Genomic DNA, 21,378 nt, shown 5'->3' on the forward strand with positions numbered 1-21,378 from the left:
CACTTACTGTATTTAAATAGGACATGCAGAGGTTTCACTGAAGTTAACTGTAAAACCTTTGAAATTAAAAATCAAATGTGTTTATTTTTAAAACAGTGCTATTCTTTGATTCGTAATCTGGGAGTGTCAAGCTGCTGCTTGTGAACAATACATGTTTTCCTCTTAGCCATGCAGGAAGGATGTACGGAATGCCTGTTCTGCCCCTGGTGGCAAAGTGATGGTTATCAAATCTCTCAATGTTTCATGCATTAGTTAATGTTTCACTTCTGACAAGAGTAGAAGAACATGGGCCTACATTTCACAGAATAGTGGTTTAAATGTTTAATAATAGCAGTAATAATTTGAACTTTTGGAGCTTCTACTTTGTATCTTGCATGACAATTTCAGCTGTAATTGATATCTATTAGCATTCTTTAAAGTAACATTTCTATTAACAATCTCACGTAATTATGCATCTCATGTGGACTGCTGAGATTAATTGAATAAATTTGAAACTGGAATTTAATTTTTAACAGGGCCTATACAGTTTCAGGACATGATAGTGGTGTGTATTGGTTTTCATTTGATTCTACGAGGGGAATAGATCATGAGCTGAGCTGCATGTTTACAGTTTTCAGACAGAAATAGCTAAAATATAATGTCCGAACACTGGTAAAATTCTGCTGATTGACTTGTTGCCCCACTTTTTATCGACTAAAACCAGAATTTGCCTTGAAATGCTCTTTAAGACCAATGGCTCTCAATGCAGTAATATCAACTTGTGCATTTGTGTGTACTTCTCAAGCACCCTGGGACATCTTGCTACAAGAATTCAAGCTGTGTCTGCAAAACTAAACTTTTAGCCTGTTATGCTTTTGTTACAATTTTATGGTAACTTTTCTATTAGAAATTCCTACATTTGTCTTATGATGGAGCATGTAGTAACAAACTTGTCATTGTGTAATTGTACCTTCCTGTTTGTGGCTGTGTCTTCTCACCCTTCTGCTTATCTTACAGAGGAATTCCTGTGCCTGAGCCAACTTTAACTCTGACCTGATTTTTAACTCTATAAGTGAATGGGTTTTGGTCAAGTTAAAATTGAGCCTATTATGTCATTGCTTCCCAAATTGCTTTAAGATTGCCTATTATAAATAATACCAAAATGCATAAAAGCAAAGGAAAAATGAGTGCAGAAAAAGGCTCTTCGGCTTATCACATCTGCACTGATTTTTAAAAAAAACCTTATTATTTGAATTCAATTTTATGGCACTTGGCCTATAGCCTTGTATGCCTTGGCATTACAAGTGCACAATTTACGGGCAATGATTTCCAGATTCCTTGAAAGGGTTCAGAAAAGATTTACCAGGATGTTGCCAGGGTTGGAGGATTTGAACTATAGTGAGAGGTTAAATAGGCTAGGGCTGTTCGCCAATCTTTGGATGAAAAAGGTTTTGCTCACATCTCAGAGTTAGAGAAAAGTACAGCATGGAAACAGACCCTTCGGTCCAACTGATCCATGCCGACCAGAAATCCCGGCACAATCTAGTCCCACCTGCCAGCACCCAGCCCATATCCCTCGAAAGCCTTCCTATTCATATACCCATCCAAATGTCTTTTAAATGTTGCAATTGTACTAGCCTCTAACAGTTCCTCTGGCAGCTCATTCCATACACGTACCACCCTCTGTGTGAAAAAGTTGCCCCTTAGATCTCTCTTGTATCTTTCTCCTCTCACCCCAAACCTATGCCCTTTAGTTCTGGACTCCCCCAGCCCAGGGAAAAGACCTTGCCTATTCATCCTATCCATGCCCCTCATGATTTTATAAACCTCTATATGGTCACCCCTCTGCCTCCACACTCCAGGGAAACAGCCCTAGCCTATTCAGCCTCTCCCTATAGTTTAAATCCTCCAACTCTGGCAACATCCTTGTAAATCTTTTCTGAACCCTTTCAAGTTTCGCAACATCCTTCTGATTAGACGGAGACCAGAATTGCAAGCAATATTCCAAAAGTGGCCTAACAATGTCCTGCACAGCTGCAACATGACCTCCCAACTCCTGTATTCAATACTCTGACCAATAAAGGAAAGCATACCAAACACCACCTTCACTATCCTACGTAACTGTGACTCTGCTTTCAAGTAGCTATGAACCTGCACTCCAAGGTCTCATTGTTCAGCAACACTCCTGAGGACCTTACCATTAAGTGTATAAGTCCTGCTAAGGTTTGCTTTCCCAAAATGTAGAACCTTAACATTTATCTAAATTAAACTCCATCTGCCACTTCTCAGCCCATTGGCCCATCTGATCAAGATCACATTGTAATCTAAGGTAACCACCTTCGCTGTCCGCTGCACCTCCAATTTTGGTGTCAATTGTAAACCTACTAACTATACTTCTCAAGCTCACATCCAAGTTATTTATGTAAATAACGAAAAGTAGTGGACCTAGCACTGATCCTTGTGGCACTCCACTGGTCACAGGCCTCCAATCTGAAAAACAACCCTCTACCATCACCCTCTGTCTTCTACCTTTGAACCAGTTCTGTATCCAAATGGCTAGTTCTCCCTGTATTTCATGAAATCTAACCTTGGTAACCAGTCTCCCAAATCCATGACCCCTGATTATTGTTCCCTCCAAGAGAAAAAGCTTCTTCCTGTCTGTTCTATCTATGCCCCTCGTAATTTTAAACATCTTAATTGTGTCTCTGCCTGCGTCCCCCCGCCCCAATCACCTCTCCGGTAAGGCAAACAACCCTGATTTGTCCAATGTCTCTTCAGTAAAAGCTAGTGGAATGATGTTATTGATAAAGTGACAACAGACATTTGAGTAAAAATGTTCAACAAATCGTATTTAGTGACTGCCATCAATCTCCATCTCTAAGTTCCTTCTTACATCAATATTGTACACCCTGCATAATTGATCATTTTGCACTTCTACTGCCATTTTAAATTCATTCAGAGAAGAGTAGACTGTTTCCTATGATTCCTGGATTAGAAGTTGGATCTGGAAACTTTTTTTGATATTAAGTATTAACATGCATAGCCATGAATTTGGCAAGATACAAATTCAGGAAAAGTGAACTCGTTGGATTGAGAAGTGTGTGACATAATTCAAATTGCTTAGTTACCGCCAACTAGCAGAGCAGGAGTTTTATGTAGTTTTTCAGAGTTTACTTTTTATTTCACAGCCATTAACATGAAAACCTGCCCTTCAGCTCAACTTGTCCATGTCGACCAGATTTCCTCAAACTGAACTGGTCCCATTTGCCTGCATTTAGTCCATTTCCCTCTAAACCTTTCCTATCCATGTACCTATCCAAATGTCTTTTAAATGTTCTAATTGTTGTAATTGTACCTGCCTCTACAACTTTCCCAGCAGCTTGTTCCATATGTACACCACCCTCTGAGTGAAAAAGCTGTCCCTCGGATCACTTTTAAATCTTTCCCCTCTCACTTTAAATCTATGCACTCTAGTTTTGGACATCCCTACCCTGGGGAAAAGACGTTGGCAAGTCACCTTATCTACGCCTGTCATGATTTTGTAAACCTCTATAAAGGCACACTCTGCTGCCTCCATGGAAAAATCTCCTAGCCTCCCCTTAAAACTCAAGCTTTCCAGTCTCTGTAACATGCTTGTTATTCATTTTTGCACTCCTTCCTATTGCAGGGTGACCAGAATTATATGCAGTCTTCCAAATGTGGTCTTACCTATGTCTTGTACAGCTGTAATATGATGTCCCAACTCTTGTACTGAATGCTCTGACTAACGAAGGTTAAGCTCCTCAGATGCTGCCTGACCTGCTGTGCTTTCTCCAGTGCCGTACTTTATTGACTCTGAGGACGGCAAGCACGCCAAACTCCGCCTTCACCAGCCTCTCTACCTTGATACCACTTTCAAGGAAGAATGTATCTGCACCTCTAGGTCTTGCTGTGCAACAATACTTTCCAGGGTCTTACTATGTAAGCCCTGTCCTAGTTTGTCATGCCAAAATGAAACACCTTGCATTCATTTGACTTAAGCTTCTTTTGCCGCTCCTTGGCCCATAAGCATATTCGATCAAGATCCCATTGTACTCTTAGATAACCTTCTTCACTGTCTACTATATCACCAATTTTGGTGTCACCTGCATACCTAAGTTCTCGTGCAGATTGTTTATATAAATGATGAACAACAGTGGATCCAGAAACAATCTTTGCAGCGCACCGCTGGTCACAGGCCTCCTGTCTGAACAATAAGCCTCTATCACAATTCTACGTCACCCACTGTCAAGCCGATTTTGTATCCAATTGGCTCATTGTCCCTGGATCCCATGTGATCTAACCTCCTTAACCAGGCTATCATGTTAAACTTAGCTAAAGTCCATGTATACAATGTCTTTCACTCTACCTTCAGCTGTCTTCTTGGTCACCTCTTCAAAAAACTCAACCAAATTTTGGCATGAATTTCCTATTCCTTGGATGCTGCCTAACCTGCTGTGCTTTAACCAGCAACACATTTTCAACTGTGATCTCCAGCATCTGCAGACCTCATTTTTTACCCCCAAATTTTGAGAGACTCAATTTGCCATGTACAAAACCATGCTGACTATCCCTAAGCAGTTCTTACTTTACCAAATGCATATAGATCCTATCACTCAGAATCCCTTCCAACCTGTCACTGACATTAGGCTCACCGGTCTGTAATTCCTTGACTTTTCCTTGCAGCCTTTCATAAATAATGGCATATCATTAGACTCCAGTCTTCTGGCACCTTTCTGTGACTGTCGTTGATACAGATATATCTACTAGGGCCCCCACAATTTCTTTCCTACCTTCCCACAATGTCCTAGGAAACACTTGATCAGGTTGTGGGGATTTATCTATCTTTTTAGCATGTTAAGACCTCCAACACTTCCCTTTCTGTAATGTAAACTGTTTTCAAGATATTGCTGTTCATTTCCCGAAACTCCCTACTTCCATATCTTTCTCCACTGTAAGTACTGATGAGAAGTATTCATTTAGAATCTCACCCACCTCCCGTGGCTCCACACATAGATGACCTCATTGATCTTCAGGACATGACAGCTCAGTACAGGCCCTTCAGACCTCAATGAAAGACCCCATTCTCTTCCTCGTTGTTTTGTTGCCCTTAATATACTTGTAGAATCTCTTTGGATTCTCATCTACCTTATCTTCTAACACTATCTCATTACCCTTTTTTGCCCTGCTGATTTCCCTTTTAAGTGTACTCCTATACTCTCTATACTCTTCAAAGGATTCACTTGACCCCAGCTGCCTTTATCTGATATATGCTTCCTTCTTTTTCTTGACCAGATCCTCAATGTCTCTAGTCATTGGTTCCCTACTCTTGCCAGCCTTGCCCTTCTCACTAACAGAAACATGTTGGCCTGTTATCTCACTTTTTTGAAAGCCTCTCTTTAACTGTAAACAGTCTCTCCAATTAACTTTTGGAAGTTCCTGTCCAATAGCATCAAAGTTATCCTTGCTGCAATTTAAAACTTTGACTTGTGGACCAGACCTATCCTTTTCCATAACTATTTTAAAACTGATAAAATTATGGTTATTATACCCAAAATGATCCCCCATTAACACTTCAGTCACTTGAACTGTCTTATTTCCCAAGAGGAGGTTGAGTTTTGATCCTTTTCTAGTAGGACCATTTTGGAGAGATTTTCTGAAGACACTTCACAAATTCATTCCCATCCAAACCCATAATACTATGGCAGTCCTAGTCTATGTTTGAAAAGTTTAAAAAACTCCTATTATTGCAACACTACTATTCTTAGAGCTATCTGTGATAACCTGATATATTTCCTCCTCAAATTGTCTCTGACTACTACTACTAATTACCCCCTTCTTATTTCTCAGTTCCACCCATATAGTCTCACTGGAAGACCCTCAAAAATATCCTTTCTAAGTACTGACATGATATTTTCCCTTATTAAAGTTGGCACTTCCACCTGTTTTCTTGCCACCCCTCCTATCCTTTCTATAGCATCTGTACCCCAGAACATTGAGCTGCCAGTCCTGTTCCTTTTTGCTTCCAGCATTTGATGGAGGCCAAGGTGCCAAGTGTAGGTATGTTTCCTATTACCCATACAAAGAGATTTATTTTTCTTTCTAAGCCTGTAGTCTTGTACCTGTGTATTAGGGCCCTTAATAAATTAAACACTGAAACACTTTTCAAGAGAGAATGAGGCTTCCACTTGCACACACTTCATATCAAGCAAATGGCTGGGGGAAAGCATTCCGTTCCATGTCTGGTATGCAAGGGTCTGAAGTAGAATCTAAAGATAGAGTTGTTTTGAGTCCCCACTAAACCAGTACTGAAGGGCAGAAATTATTATTTTGTGTTTTGTCTGATCATTTTTATTGTTTCAATTGACATTGTTGTGATGCGATCCAGGAGGAAATGAGTTGAAATTGGGTCACATATCATTGACCATAATAGAGTAATTTTTCTTTTCTCCTCTGCAGCCTTTTCTTCCACTTATGAATCTGCGATGCTCCCCAAATGTGAAAACGTTCCTGTGCAGTGCATTTGTGCCAGCTTGTATGGAAGATCTGCAGATCGTCCCTCCTTGTAGAAAGCTTTGTGAGGAAGTTCTTCAGGATTGTGAAAAACTCATTGAGACATTTGGGATTGCATGGCCAGATGGGTTGCAGTGTGATCAGTAAGAGAATTAACTTTAGTATCAATCTAGATTGTGTGGTGGATCTTTCTGATGGAGAGGGAATAAGATGCAAATCTTTACAATGGAAGCTGTTTCATTGTGAACTGTATTGAATGACACCAAAAATGTAAAATTTAGTAGTTTAAATGAAAATGAATGCTGGAAATACAAAATAATGAAAGATGAAAACGAATTGGAAGACCGCAACAGGCATGTTGATCTTTTTTTTTCAATCATGTTTGATCCTCTTCTTTATGGTTTCTGCATTTGGATTTGCATGTTTTTTTAATTTCAGTTTAAACCTGATTCCCTGCTTGGTCTTCAAAGTTGTAGTTCATCACCAAGCCATCTGTATCTACCTCTGGAATATCACCTGCCTGTATCTGCAGCACCATTGCAGCAGATACAGTCATCCAAACTTTGTCACCTCCAGTGCATCTTTATATTCTCCTTGAACTTGCTTCCTGCATTCAGTTCCCTCAAGCCTTGCCTACTGAACCTCATTTAATGCTCATTTCTCCTTGACTCTCACTGTTTCCTTACCAGGGTCTGTCATTGTTTACTTACCAGCTAATGGCAAATGACGCATCATTTGGCTGAGTATGGTATCAAAAATAGATAGGCAAACTGATTTCAAAGGGTATTAGGGTGGAAACTCTCCCTTGTTTGGATTTATAACTAGCACAAAGGAAGATGATTGTGTTTCTTAGAAAAAAATCATCTCAGTTCCAGCACATTGCTACAGAAGTTCCGCATCCAAATAAAGCAATCTGCTTGATTCATCTATCACCCAATGTACTAAGCTTCAAAATTCACTCCATTAACCATTTGGTCACATTAGCAGTAGTCCTGTATATAAGATGCAGCAGCAATATTCCAAGCCAACAACAAAACTCCTTCCTAAACCTGTGACTCTTAGGCTGCCCTTGTCCTTGTAAATGCTATGTATAGGAACACCATTGATTGCAAGTTCACCTCAAACTATTCTGACTTAGAATTTTATCTCAATTCCTGCAGTGTTGCTACGTTCCTAATTCTCTCTGTAATGGCACTTGGTTCTCTCTGTACCAAATGGTTTGCAGCAGTATAAGATAGGTCAACTATCGCCTTCGAAATGGCAATCAAAATTGGGCAGCCAATGCTGTCCTTACCACCACACACGGATTCCAAAAAAAAATAATAAGAATCTGTCACAGTACTGCACTCTGATATATCCATTCGCAATCCATCACACCTCCAATTTTGTGAGTTTTTTTTGTCACCTTGAAATGCGTTTATTCTTTATTTGGAGGTCTAAGTAACTGGGCTAGGCCAGTACTTGTTGCCCATTCCTAGTCATAGAGTCATAGAGATGTACAGCATGGAAACAGACCCTTCGGTCCAACCCATCCATGCCGACCAGATATCCCAACCCAATCTAGTCCCACCTGCCAGCAGCGAGCCCATATCCCTCCAAACCCTTCCTATTCATAGACCCATCCAGGTGCCTTTTAAGTGTTGCAATTGTACCAGCCTCCACCACATCCTCTGGCAGCTCATTCCATACACGTACCTAACCAATGTCCTGTACAACCACAACATGACCTCCCAACTCCTGTACTCAATGTTCTGACCAATAAAGGAAAGCATACCAAACGCCGCCTTCACTATCCTATCTACCTGTGACTCCACTTTCAAGGAGCTATGAACCTGCACTCCAAGGTCTCTTTGTTCAGCAACACTCCTGAAGACCTTACCATTAAGTGTATAAGTCCTGCTAAGATTTGCTTTCCCAAAATGCAGCACCTCGCATTTATCTGAATTAAACTCCATCTGCCACTTCTCAGCCCACTGGCTCATCTGGTTCAGATCCTATTGTAATCTGAGGTAACCCTCTTTGCTATCCACTACACCTCCAATCTTGGTGTCATCTGCAAACTTACTAACTGTACCTCTTATGCTCGCATCCAAATCATTTGTGTAAATGACAAAAAGTAGAGGACCCAGCACCGATCCTTGTGGCACTCCATTGGTCACAGGCCTCCAGTCTGAAAAACAACCCTCCACCACCACCCTCTGTCTTCTACCTTTGAGCCAGTTCTATATCCAAATGGCTAGTTCTTCCTGTATTCCATGAGATCTACCCTTGCGAAACAGTCTCCCTTGTCGAACACCTTACTGAAGTCCATATAGATCACATCTACTGCCCTGCCCTCATCAGTCCTCTTTGTAACTTCAAAAAACTCAATCAAGTTTGTGAGACATGATTTCCCACGCACAAAGCCATGTTGACTATCCCGAATCAGTCCTTGCCTTTCCAAATACATGCACATCCTGTCCCTCAGGATTCCCTCCAACAACTTGCCCACCACCGAGGTCAGGCTCACCGGTCTATAGTTCCCTGGCTTGTCTTTACTGCCCTTCTGTGGTACCACATTTGCCAACCTCCAGTCTTCTGGCACCTCACCTGTGACTATCACCCTTGGAAAAAGTGGTAATGAACTGTCACTTTGATCCTTTGCAATCATTTTGGTTTAGAGCTGAAAATGTGTTGCTGGAAAAGCACAGCAGGTCAGGCAACATCCAAGGAGCAGGAGAATTGACGTTTCGGGCATGAGCCCTTCAGGAATCCTTTTGGTTTAGGTAAACTCACAATGCTGTTGAAGAAGGAATTCCAGGACTTTGACCCAGCAACACTGAAGGAACAGTGGATATAAGACCAGAAGTATCAGATCACAAGACATAGCAGCAGAAGTAGACATTTCAGCCCATCGAATCTGCTCTAGAATTCCATGAGATCATGGCAGATCTAATAATCCTCAACTCCACTTTTTTGCCTTTTTCCCATAACCTTTCATTGCTTGCTGACTAAAAATCTGAATATCTCTGTCTTGAATATACTTAATGACCCAACTTCAACAGTCCAAACATGTGCAAGTTAGGTTAATTGGCCAGGATAAATTGCTGATTGTGTGCAGAAATGTGTAGGTTAGGTGCATTAGCCACAGGAAATGCAGGGTTGCACGGATAGGTTCGGAGGATGGGTCTGGGTGGAGCGCTTTTGGGAGAGTTGATGTGGACTTGTTGGACCAAATGGCCTGTTTCCACACTGGGGATTCTAGAATTCTATGAACAGCCTTCTGTTATTAAAGGTTCTATAGATTCACAGCCCTGAAAGAAGAAATTCTCTCTCTCTCTCTCTCTCTCTCTCTAACGTGTGACCCTTATTGTGAGGTTATGCCCTCTTTCCTAGACTGTCCCACAAGGGGAAACAACCTTTCCACATCTACCCTGACAAGTCCCTAAGAATATTGTATGCTTCAATAAAGTTGCGTCTCATCATACGAAGCTTCAAAGAGTACAGGCCAAATCTACTCAAACTCTCCTTGTAAGACCGTTTCACCCATACCTGGTATCAGCTTCAAGAACCTTCTTTTTTGCTGGACTACCTCCAATGTCAGTGTATCTTACCTTCGATAAGGGGCCCAAAAGTATTTGCAGTATTCAAGTTGTGGTCTGAACTTTGCCTTGTAAGGGTTTTAGCAAAACTCAATAATTTTATATTGCATTCCCTTTGAAATAAAAGCTGACATTCTATTTGTCATCCCTATTACTCACTGAATTTGGATGTTGGCTTTTTCTGATTCATGGAGGAGGACTTTCAAATCTCTCTGTTCTGTAGCTTTCTACAATTGTTTTCTATTTAAATAACATTTGACTATTTTTCTGCAAAAATGCCTAACATTACATTATATTCCATCCGTCAAGTTTTTGCCCATTCCCTTTACCTATCAATATACCTCTGCAGGCTTTGTATCATCTTCACTGTTTCCCTTCCCGTCTATTTTGTATCATCCACAAACTCAGCTTTAGGAAAGTCACTTTTCATATCCAAGTCGTTAATGTATATGTAAACAGTTATGGCCCCAGCACTTATCCTTGTGGCATTCCTAGGTACAAGTTGCCAGTCTGAAAATGCACCCCTTATCCCAACTCTGTCTTCTATCAGCCAATCCTCTATTCATGGACACCAAAACCCATAATCTTTCAACTACTTCCAACATCACAGGCTCTTATCAAGAGCCTGACATGTTGTACCTTATCAAAAGCTTACTGAAAATCCAAATATGTTACATACATTGTTTTTCATTTATATATCCTGCTTGTTACCACCTGATAGAATTCTAGTATTCAGTCATAATATTCCCCTTCATGAAGGCACGGTCACATATTATGCATTTTTGAATGTTCTGCTGTTACTTTCTTCATAATATACTCTAGCGTTTTCATAATAACAGACATCAAGTGAACTTTTGGCTCCTTTTCCCTTTTTAAATAAATGTGTTGCACTGGTAGTTGTCCAGTCCTCTGGGACAGTTACAGAATCTCAGGATTCCTAGAAGATTATTACCAATGCATTCACTATCTCTGCAGCTACTTAATTTTAAATCCTGGGATGCATCCCATTCAAATTGCAGCAACTTTTCAGTCTTTAGCCTCAATAGTTTCCCTAGTCAATTTTCTTTTGGTGATGATTATTGTGTTTATTTCCTGTCCATTTCCTTCTTCAATATTTCATAATTTTGGAATCCTGTAAGCGTCTTCTATGTGAAGGTTGATAAAAAGTATTTTTGTAACTGCTGTGCCATTTTTGCTTCCCCATTATTATTTATCCTTCTCTAAGGAGCTAATGTTCACTTTGGCTTCTCTCTTCCTTATATTTCTAGAAACTCTTACAGTCCATCTTGATATTACTTGCATGTCTACCCTCAAAAAGCTTATTTTCTCCCTTTTTATTAATGTTTTGGTTGTCTTTTATTGGTTTTTTTAAACTTGCCCAATCCTCTGGTTTATTACTAAACTTTACCACATTGTATGTTTTTTTTCTTTCAATTGTTAACTTCCCTGGTTAACTATGGTTGGCTTATCCCATTTGTAGAATTCTTCTTCACTGGAATGTGTCTTTTGCTGTGAGCCATGAACTGTTTCCTTAAGCATCTGACATTGGCCCTCAACCTTTTTGCTGAAAAGCTCCTTCCCCAGTCACTTGAGCCAATTCTGCCCTTATCCTTTGTAATTATGACTATTTAGGTTTAGCACAATGTTTCTGTTTCTGGTCCAAGTTCCTCCTTTTCAAACAGAATGCTAGATTCTAACATGTTGTGATCAGTGTTTCCAAAGGGATCTTTTATTCTGCTATCGTTTATTGAACGTGCCTGATTACACCTCACCAGATCCAAAGTAGCCTGATCCCTGGTTGGATCTATAACATATTATTCTAGGAAACTTCAGATTACATTCTACAAATTCTTCCTTACGGCCTCCTAATCTGACTATCCCATCTACGTGAAGATTAAAGTCACTCTTGATTAATGTACTGCCTTAGTTACATGCCCTCCATCTCACTGTATACCTACTCTTAAGGCATTTCCAAGTCAGGGAGATGAGTCATCTGTGGGAGAACCTGCAGGTGATAGTGTTCCTGTATATCTGTTGCCCTTCTCTTTCTAGCGTATAGCAGTCTTGAATTTGGAAAGTGTTGTTAAGCCTCCAAGCTTTGTTAAGGTCAAATACTGTTCTGAATGTCACTTTGTAAAAATAAAAGGAGACAAATAATGATATACTACATTAAATATATTCAATTTGGATTATATTGCAATAGGATTGAGTTGGCTTTGCATTTACTATAGACTTGAAACAGAAGTACAGTATATAAACTGCTGGATTGTTGATAATCAGAGTTGCAGCTTGCTCCATGAAGGAATCATATTATCTGATTTCAGTCTGGTCAGTTTTTATTGTCAGCTTTTCTGACTAGTGAGACCTTGGGTAAAGGAAAGTTAAATTGCACTACAAATGTAAAATTTGTCTGTTTGGGGTAATGACTGTATAGAATTAAAAATATCAATTCGATAACAAGGTGGTTTCTCATCATCTCAACAGGAATAGTCAGTTTGAGGAGTAACTAAAATAGGTACAAAATAGAAAAGTGTATAATACTTCTGCTGATACATTAGAAAATGAGCATTATTTGAGTTTTAACCTGATCTTTCAGAGGAGTTTGATATGAATTTTTATTTTAAGGTTAGAAGATTGTGTTGATGGCCAGCAGTCTTCAGCAGTAACTCCAACCTCAAGATCGATAACAGAGGAGACTTCGCAAACAATTGTGAAAGATTATGGGTTTTGGTGTCCACGGCCCCTGAAGACCCCTACTGGACATGGCAGTTCATTTCTTGGTGTAGATGACTGTTTGCCACCATGCCCCAACATGTACTTCAAAGAGGATGAACTAAGCTTTGCTAAATGTTTCATTGGAGTTGTTTCCATCTTTTGTCTATGTGCAACTCTCTTTACATTCCTGACTTTCCTTATCGATGTTCGAAGATTTCGGTATCCTGAGCGGCCAATCATTTTCTATGCAGTATGTTACAGCATAGTATCTCTAATGTATTTTGTAGGTTTTGTTGCTGGTAATAATATAGTATGCAACAAGGCAGATGAAAAGCTGGGATCCATGGAAACAGTTGTCATAGGAGCACAGAGCAAAGGGTGTACCATCCTTTTCATGTTATTATATTTCTTTACTATGGCAGGTACTGTTTGGTGGGTAATCCTAACCATAACATGGTTTCTAGCAGCAGGACTGAAGTGGAGTTGTGAAGCTATTGAACAGAAAGCATTGTGGTACCATTCTGTTGCCTGGGGAATACCTGGGATATTCACAATAATGCTGCTTGCCTTGAACAAAGTGGAAGGCGACAATATCAGTGGTGTGTGCTTTGTTGGGTTGTATGACTTGAATGCTTTGCGTTATTTTATCTTGACGCCATTGTGCCTCTGTGTGGTGGTGGGATTGTCCCTTCTGTTGGCAGGGATTATTTCCTTGAATCACGTGCGACAGGTGATCCAACATGATGGACGAAATCAAGAGAAGCTGAAGAAATTCATGATTCGAATTGGAGTTTTTAGCGGCCTGTACTTGGTGCCTCTAGTTGGGCTTCTGGGATGCTATATTTATGAGCAAACCCTTCGGACAACTTGGGAAACAACATGGGTTCATGATTACTGTCAAGATTATCCTATCCCATGCCCCAATCAGGTACATTCAGAAAGTACATATTTTGGCATGTTGTTTATACTTTTAAGTTCTTGTTGTAATTCATTGCACATTATTATTTTCAGTAAATTTATATTTCTGTATTCAGTGAACAGTTAGTAATTGAGATTTTTAGTTCTGACATTGATGCGTATTAAGATGGCAGCTAGGTGGCCAGTTACCAATGGCATATTCACAAGTTCTACAGGCTAAATTCAATCTATAAAGCATGTTCATGGTACATTTTCTTCAGGACTTGTCTGCCATTGCTCAGTTGGTAGTATCTTCAACTCGGAATCATAACATTGTCCTAATCCAAAAATCTAGGCTGTGCTCCAGTGCAGTACAAAGGGAGTGTTACGCTGTCAGAATTGCCATCTTTCAGATGGGACATTAACTTGACCTCTATGCTGCCCTTTCAGTTGGATCCCGTTGCATTGTTTAGCATTTGATCAGGAAATGTATTCCTAGTGTCTCGGCTACATCTTCTCCCTCAATCAACATTTTAAAAACATGGATCATCTGGTATGTAGCACTTTGCTGTTTGTGACACTGTGTTTCCTACATTACAAAAGTGAGTAACCTTCAAAAGCACATTACTGACTGTGAAATACTTTGGAACATCATGCAGTGATAAGGCACTATGTAAATGCAAGTCTTCTTTCAAAATGTACATACAGAGGCAAGCATTGGGGAAATGCAGGGTAGGCACCACTGTGTTGCAGCATTCTAATTATAGTTTGTAGTTGAAGTAAGTGACAGTTTTGGATTACTTGACATGCCTTCATCATTTGATTCAGATATATTTATTCTTTTACCAACTTCTCTTGTTCTTTTGGTTTTGTACAAAACAGCAAGAGTCAAGACATTAGCATACATTGAGTAGAGGGGTAGGTACTATGGCACACTTAACATTCATCTTCAGTAGTTAGTTTTGTTATTACAGAGAACTTTGAATTGTTTTAGTCCCAGTGTACTACGGCATAATGTGGTACCTGAACAGCAATTTGGAATTCTTAATTAAATCCTGATTATCAAATGGAGCCTCATCAGGATTTTACCACCTTTTTGTGCAAGCCATCTTGGATATGGAAATAATCTGTCATGTTTCTTCAGGAATGTAGGAATAGTTGTGATGGCCGCGCACATTTACGGTTTTATATGCTTGTATGTTATGGAGATGGATGCAAATCAAATTTTAAACTATGCAATTTGTATTTGCAATCAGATTTTTAAACTGACAAGTGTCAGTTATGTTTGGAATGTAGTTTGCTAAATATTTATTTAAATTAATATGGACTTGTCCATGTGAATTTTCAGTGGTAAGTATTGTGCCATGTTTAACTGCAAGTCATATTTCACAAACTGAACTTCTATATAAGAAAATATTTATTTTTATATTATATAGTGCTTAGATTATTTTGTTAGAAACTATATTTCTAACATTTTAATTACACAGAATTCTGCTTTCTTTCACTATATTTCCGAGGTTGCTGAGGCAATTAAAAGCTAATTTTCAGTTACAGCTCTTTAAACAAGTGTTAGTGCCAACATAATTTTATTTTATACTTGGGGATTATTTTGGAATGTTTGGATTCAGTTAAGCTTTTCATATTTAAAAATGACATAAATATTCAAATAACTGTTTGGCAGAGGTATGCAAGATATGACCGTATTCTAGAGGTGTAAAAGGTCCTTGTTTTTATCCAGGGTCTACCTGCATTACTTTCTGAGATAGGCTTACGCTAAGGCTTAGGCTTAGATTGTGACTTTACTATTGGGCCTTAGCATACCTGGAGCCAAAAGTAAAAATGATCACCACCTAGTTAGTTTTGTGCTGATAGTGCTCCAGTGTCATTTTTATGATCCGCAACTATATGGCCTGCCAGCAACTTGCTATACAGTAATTTTCCACAAAAGAAAAGGCCATTTTAATTCTAGAGGCGAGAACGCTGCTGACTCCATGGGGTGGGAAAGGGGTTGGTGGTCACCTTGGGCACTTTTCAGTTCTTGCCATTTAACATTGTGCTTTTTGTGCAACAAATTTACCACTTTTTAAAAAGGTGTCAAATTACTTTGCGATAACTATCGTGTGTACTCATGTAAAAGTCAAATTTTAGAACATAGAAAAATACAGCGCAGTACAGGCCCTTCGGCCCTCGATTTTGCGCCGATCCAAGCCCACCTAACCTACACTAGCCCACTTTCCTCCATATGCCTATCCAATGCCCGTTTAAATGCCTATAAAGAGGGAGAGTCCACCACTGTTACTGGCAGGGCATTCCATGAACTCACGACTCGCTGAGTAAAGATTTATTAGATCATTTTTTAAGGCTAAATTTATTGGGTCAGCATTACAGGAATACTACTTTTGAGGGGCTGAAATTCATGCTACAGTCCAAAATACCGTATGAGCAGCAGAAGCCCAACTGGTCTCTAAGCAAATAAAAGTAAAACACAGGAAAGTGAGCTAATCACCAGATAAAGACAATAGAAACAAAAATGAATTAGTAGTCTTTTATTTATACATATAAAAATTGAAGTAGAAATATAATGTGGCTTTAAATTACAATTAGCACTGCTGCCTCACAGCGCCTGTAGACCCGGGTTCAATTCCTGACTCAGGCGACTGACTGTGTGGAGTTTGCACGTTCTCCCCGTGTCTGCGTGGGTTTCCTCTGGGTGCTCCGGTTTCCTCCCACAGTCACAAAGATGTGCGGGTCAGGTGAATTGGTCAAGCTAAATTGCCCGTAGTGTTAGGTAAGGGGTAAATGTATGGGTGGGTTGCGCTTCGGCGGGTCGGTGTGGGCTTGTTGGGCCGAAGGGCCTGTTTCCACACTAAGTCTAATCTAATCTAAAAAAAAAATTAGGTACATTAGTTAGAGGGAAATGGGGCGGGCTGGGTGGGTTACTCCTTGGAGAGTCAGTGTGGACTGATTGGGCCAAAGGACCTGTTTCCACACAGTAGGGAATCTAATCTTAAACTAAACATGTCAAATATAAAAGTTTGTTAAAATCCTGCAAAATCACACAGTTCTGCTAGGTATATGACCGTATTCCATGAGTGCTACAGGGAAACTGAACTCAGCTGAGCTGCACACGAAAAGGGAGGTTGTTACCTGTCTCTGACCTGATGTGTCTTAAACTTTTGCGCTAAATTGATGTGAATTGTACATTGAAAGACAACAGTACAAAAAAAATTAATTTCCTTATCGTAACGTTTATGTGCAGGATAATACCTTGACTCATAAATGTTGGTCTGTTATCTGTGAAGAACTAGGATCAACGTTTTGCATTAGATATATGAAAAATTCCAGATTTTTGGCCAAAAATAGGGGGTCAACTTTTACATCAGATCAACTTTTATGTACAGTACATGAAGGTCAAAGGATTAGAAGAGAAAAACAAAACCTAAGAGATTAAGCTTGCTATTTTAGACTGCTAATTTCATTACTGTAACTAACATATTCTAGTCTGTCTACTGATTATGTGTCCAGGTTTGTGAGAATTGTCAACCATTTTCTTTGGAGCTGCCACAGAGACCTGGGGCTAGAATTTCCCAAAAGGATTGAGGTGATTTCCATCTGTCTGCCATTTATCTCTTTGACAGCAACAACAACTTTAGTTTATGAAGCACTAATAAAGTAATAATTTTCCATCTCAAGGAAGTCCTGGAGGAATGTACAAACAGCTAGTTTTGCCATTTCTCAAAATTACTTTAAAGCTTTCTGAAGAAAATAGGAAGAATCTGCACAGAAACTCCAGTGTCTGATATTCACAATACATTGTGTGTAGCTTACTTGTACAATGAACAATGAGAGGATATTTTCTACAGATAAATAATAAATTACACTTTGTAAACTTAATTAAGACCTGTTCCATTCGCATCATGGTACATAGTTTTGCTTACATTGCCTACTGGGCAGTAATTTAATGCATTAATTTGTTCCGCTTGTTTATTTTTATATAGGTGGAAACCTTGATCAGGCCGGACCTGTCACTTTTTATGATGAAATACTTGATGACTCTAATTGTTGGTATACCAGCAGTTTTCTGGGTTGGCAGTAGAAAAACATGTTCTGAATGGGCCAATTTTTTTCACAGTGCCCACAAGCGAGAGTAAGACCAACTTTCAATTTCTTCTTTAAGAATACTCCCATTAAATGAGGCAGATTCTGTGTGGGTAGTACCAGAAGGGAAGGAGATATTTTGCAGATGCTGGGGACTTAAAGAGCAAAATGCAGAGATTGGTGTTCAGCCATGGGAAGTATCTGGGAGAAACTAGACATTTCCCCTGTGTGAGGGAGAAGGTTGTTTTTGAGCATAAATCAGTTTCAAAATGGCATTAACATAGAGTAATACAGCACGGAGACAGGCCTTTCGGTCCAACTAGTCCATATCAAACTTAATCCCAAGCTAAACTAGTTCCATATTACTACTCCTAGTCCATATCCCTGCAAACCTTTCCTATTCATATACTTATCCAAATGTCTTTTAAAAGTTGCAATTATGCCCACGTCCACCACTTCATCAGAAGATTATTCCACATGCAAACCACCCTCTGTGTAAAAAAAAAACCATTGTCTTTTTAAATATCTCTCTCTCTCTCTCTCTCTCTCTCTCTCTCTCTCTCTCTCTCTCTCTCTCTCTCTCATATCTCTCCTTAAAATGTGTCTTGAAATCCCACATCCTAGGGAAAAGACACCCATTACTAACCCTATCGACACCCCTCATAAATTTATATAAGGCCACCTCTCAACCTTCTATGCTCCAGTGAAAGAACTCCAAGACTATCCAGCCTTTCTTTATAACTCAAACCTTCCATACCTGGCACCATCATGGTAAATCTCTTCTGAACTCTCTCCAGCTTAATATCCTGCCTATAACTGGGCACAGTACTCCAGAAGATGCCTCACCAATGTTCTGTCCAACTTCAACATGACTTTCCAACTCCTAATTGCGATGGGCTGAGCAATGAAAACAAGCATGCTAAATGCCATATGTTACATTATGTACCACATTTATTCTTAGGGATAGTTTTATTACTGTTAAAGGAGTTGAAGAATGCTACTAAATTGTCTTTGTTAAATCAATCCAGATTTTTCATAGTCGTTATTTCTGTGGTTAGACCACAAATTTATTGAATTCCCTTTATCGATACAGGGTATATGTTGGCATTTGAATCTTGACCTCAGGATTCCTAGTCCAGAACCATACTATCCTGTCCACAGCAAATATTAAAAGTGAAAATTTCAGCGATTAGTCGGATTTTTTTCTGAATATTCTTTTTCTCCCATCTTCTTAGCCCTATTACCGAAAGTCGGAGAGTGCTGCAGGAGTCCTGTGAATTTTTCCTGAAGCACAATTCTAAAGTTCAGCACAAGAAGAAGCACAAATCAAGTTCCCATAAACTCAGGGTAATCTCTAAATCCATGGGGACATCTACTACCGGCATGGCAAATCATGGGACATCAACTTTGCCTGCAACCAATCACGAATCATTTGGTGAAGCAACATTTTCTGAGGCTAAACCTTTCCTTGAAATCAGTGAGCATGATGCTTTCCTCCCTGCTATCGCGACTGCATTGAACGCATCCACCGGGGAACAAGTTTCTCTCAGTTTATCTGGACACGGGGTGACTACTGACCTTTCAGAGAAAAGGAGTAAAGGAGGAAGTGTATCTGGCAGAGTAAGCAACCAGTCTGAAGGCTTGCAGCGTGTTCCAGATGGACGGTAAGAAACTCGTGGTTTACTGTGTAGTTTAATGATTTTGATGAGGGTTGTAAAATGCAGTGGAACTTGCTTTAAGTTATTAGCAAGGTGGGCATTCAACCTTATGGGGAAAAATCTTATTCCAAAATGACTTCTCATTTTGTAAGGGTTTGCACTCACTTGCGTTGATCAGTAGGCAATCCTCTCTAAGAGCTGAAAATGTGTTGCTGGTTAAAGCACAGCAGGTCAGGCAGCATCCAAGGAACAGGAAATTCGACGTTTCGGGCCAGAGCTCTTCATCAGGAATGAGGAGAGGGTGCCAGGCAGGCTAAGATAAAAGGTCGAGAGGAGGGACTTGGGGGAGGGGCGATGGAGATGTGATAGGTGGAAGGAGGTCAAGGTGAGGGTGATAGGCCGGAGTGGGGTGGGGACGGAGAGGTCAGGAAGAGGATTGCAGGTTAGGAGGGCGGTGCTGAGTTCAAGGGAATCGACTGAGACAAGGTGGGGGGAGGGGAAATGAGGAAACTGGAGAAATCTGAGTTCATCCCTTGTGGTTGGAGGGTTCCCAGGCGCAAGATGAGGCGCTCTTCCTCCAACCATCGTGTTATGTTCTGGCGATGGAGGAGTCCAAGGACCTGCATGTCTTCGGTGGAGTGGGAGGGAGAGTTAAAGTGTTGAGCCACGGGGTGGTTGGGTTGGTTGGTCCGGGCGTCCCAGAGGTGTTCCCTGAAGCGTTCTGCAAGTAGGTGGCCCGTCTCCCCAATATAGAGGAGGCCACATCAGGTGCAGCGGATGCAATAGATGATGTGTGTGGAGGTGCAGGTGAATTTGTGGCGGATATGGAAGGATCCCTTGGGGCCTTGGAGAGAAGTAAGGGAGGAGGTGTGGGTGCAAGTTTTGCATTTCCTGCGGTTGCAGGGGAAGGTGCCGGGAGTGGAGGTTGGGTTGGTGGGGGGTATGGACCTGACGAGGGAGTCACGAAGGGAGTGGTCTTTGCGGAACGCTGATAGGGGAGGGGAGGGAAATATATCCCTGGTGGTGGGGTCCGTTTGGAGTTGGCGGAAATGACAGCGGATGATACGCTGTATACGGAGGTTGGTGGGGTGGTGGGTGAGAACCAGTGGGGTTCTGTCTTGGTGGCGGTTGGAGGGGCGGGGCTCAAGGGCGGAGGAGCGGGAAGTGGAGGAGATGCGGTGGAGGGCATCGTCGATCACGTCTGGGGGGAATCTGCGGTCCTTGAAGAAGGAGGCATCTGGGCTGTACAGTATTGGAACTGTTCCTCCTGGGAGCAGATGCGGCGGAGACGAAGGAATTGGGAATATGGGATGGAGGTTTTACAGGGGGCAGGGTGGGAGGAGGTGTAGTCCAGATAGCTGTGGGAGTCAGTCGGTTTATAGTAGATGTCTGTGTTGAGTCGGTCGCCCGAGATAGAAATGGAAAGGTCTAGGAAGGGGAGGGAGGAGTCTGAGACAGTCCAGGTGAATTTGAGGTCGGGATGGAAGGTGTTGGTAAAGTTGATGTTTTGAAATTATTTGCTTTTCTCAGACAGAAAACACTCCTGCAGCTTTTGAGCTATCTATTAAAGACACTTCAAAATAGACTTATCTGTCTCTGCTTCTTATGTTGCCTGCTGCTTGGCAAATAAAAATCATAAGGTCAGTTTTATCCCCCAGCTGTATTGTGTAAGGAAATGCGAGGATTTATTTGTGTAGTTAGGAGGCATAGCCCACATCAATCATCTTGTCTGTGTTAGTTTGAAGCAATCTTTTTTCTTTAAATAAATTTAGTCAGTAATTTGAATTAAGCCACAGTACAAAGTATACTGTACTGCTTAAAAATAAGTGAATGAAGAATTCATTTAATCATGGTATCTTGGAGTACAAGTACTTTGTAGCACAATTCAAGTGTGTGTGTGTGTGTGTGTGTGTGTGTGT

The 21,378-nt window shown here is 40.6% G+C and overlaps 1 protein-coding gene across 3 annotated transcripts in view; it reads left to right on the plus strand.

The window, feature by feature from the left end:
* Positions 1–21,378, plus strand: part of LOC132813993 (frizzled-6-like) — a 48,698-nt gene that overhangs the window by 24,404 nt on the left and 2,916 nt on the right. For all 3 annotated transcript variants that reach the window (XM_060823335.1, XM_060823329.1, XM_060823327.1), the window contains exons 3-6: positions 6,457–6,653; positions 12,717–13,734; positions 17,702–17,850; positions 19,037–19,465. In XM_060823335.1, coding sequence (XP_060679318.1) covers positions 6,457–6,653; positions 12,717–13,734; positions 17,702–17,850; positions 19,037–19,465 — 1,793 coding nt within the window. The remainder of the gene's footprint in view (positions 1–6,456; positions 6,654–12,716; positions 13,735–17,701; positions 17,851–19,036; positions 19,466–21,378) is intronic.

The sequence above is a fragment of the Hemiscyllium ocellatum genome, chromosome 4, assembly GCF_020745735.1.
Source record: "Hemiscyllium ocellatum isolate sHemOce1 chromosome 4, sHemOce1.pat.X.cur, whole genome shotgun sequence".
Taxonomy (NCBI): Eukaryota; Metazoa; Chordata; class Chondrichthyes; order Orectolobiformes; family Hemiscylliidae; genus Hemiscyllium; species Hemiscyllium ocellatum.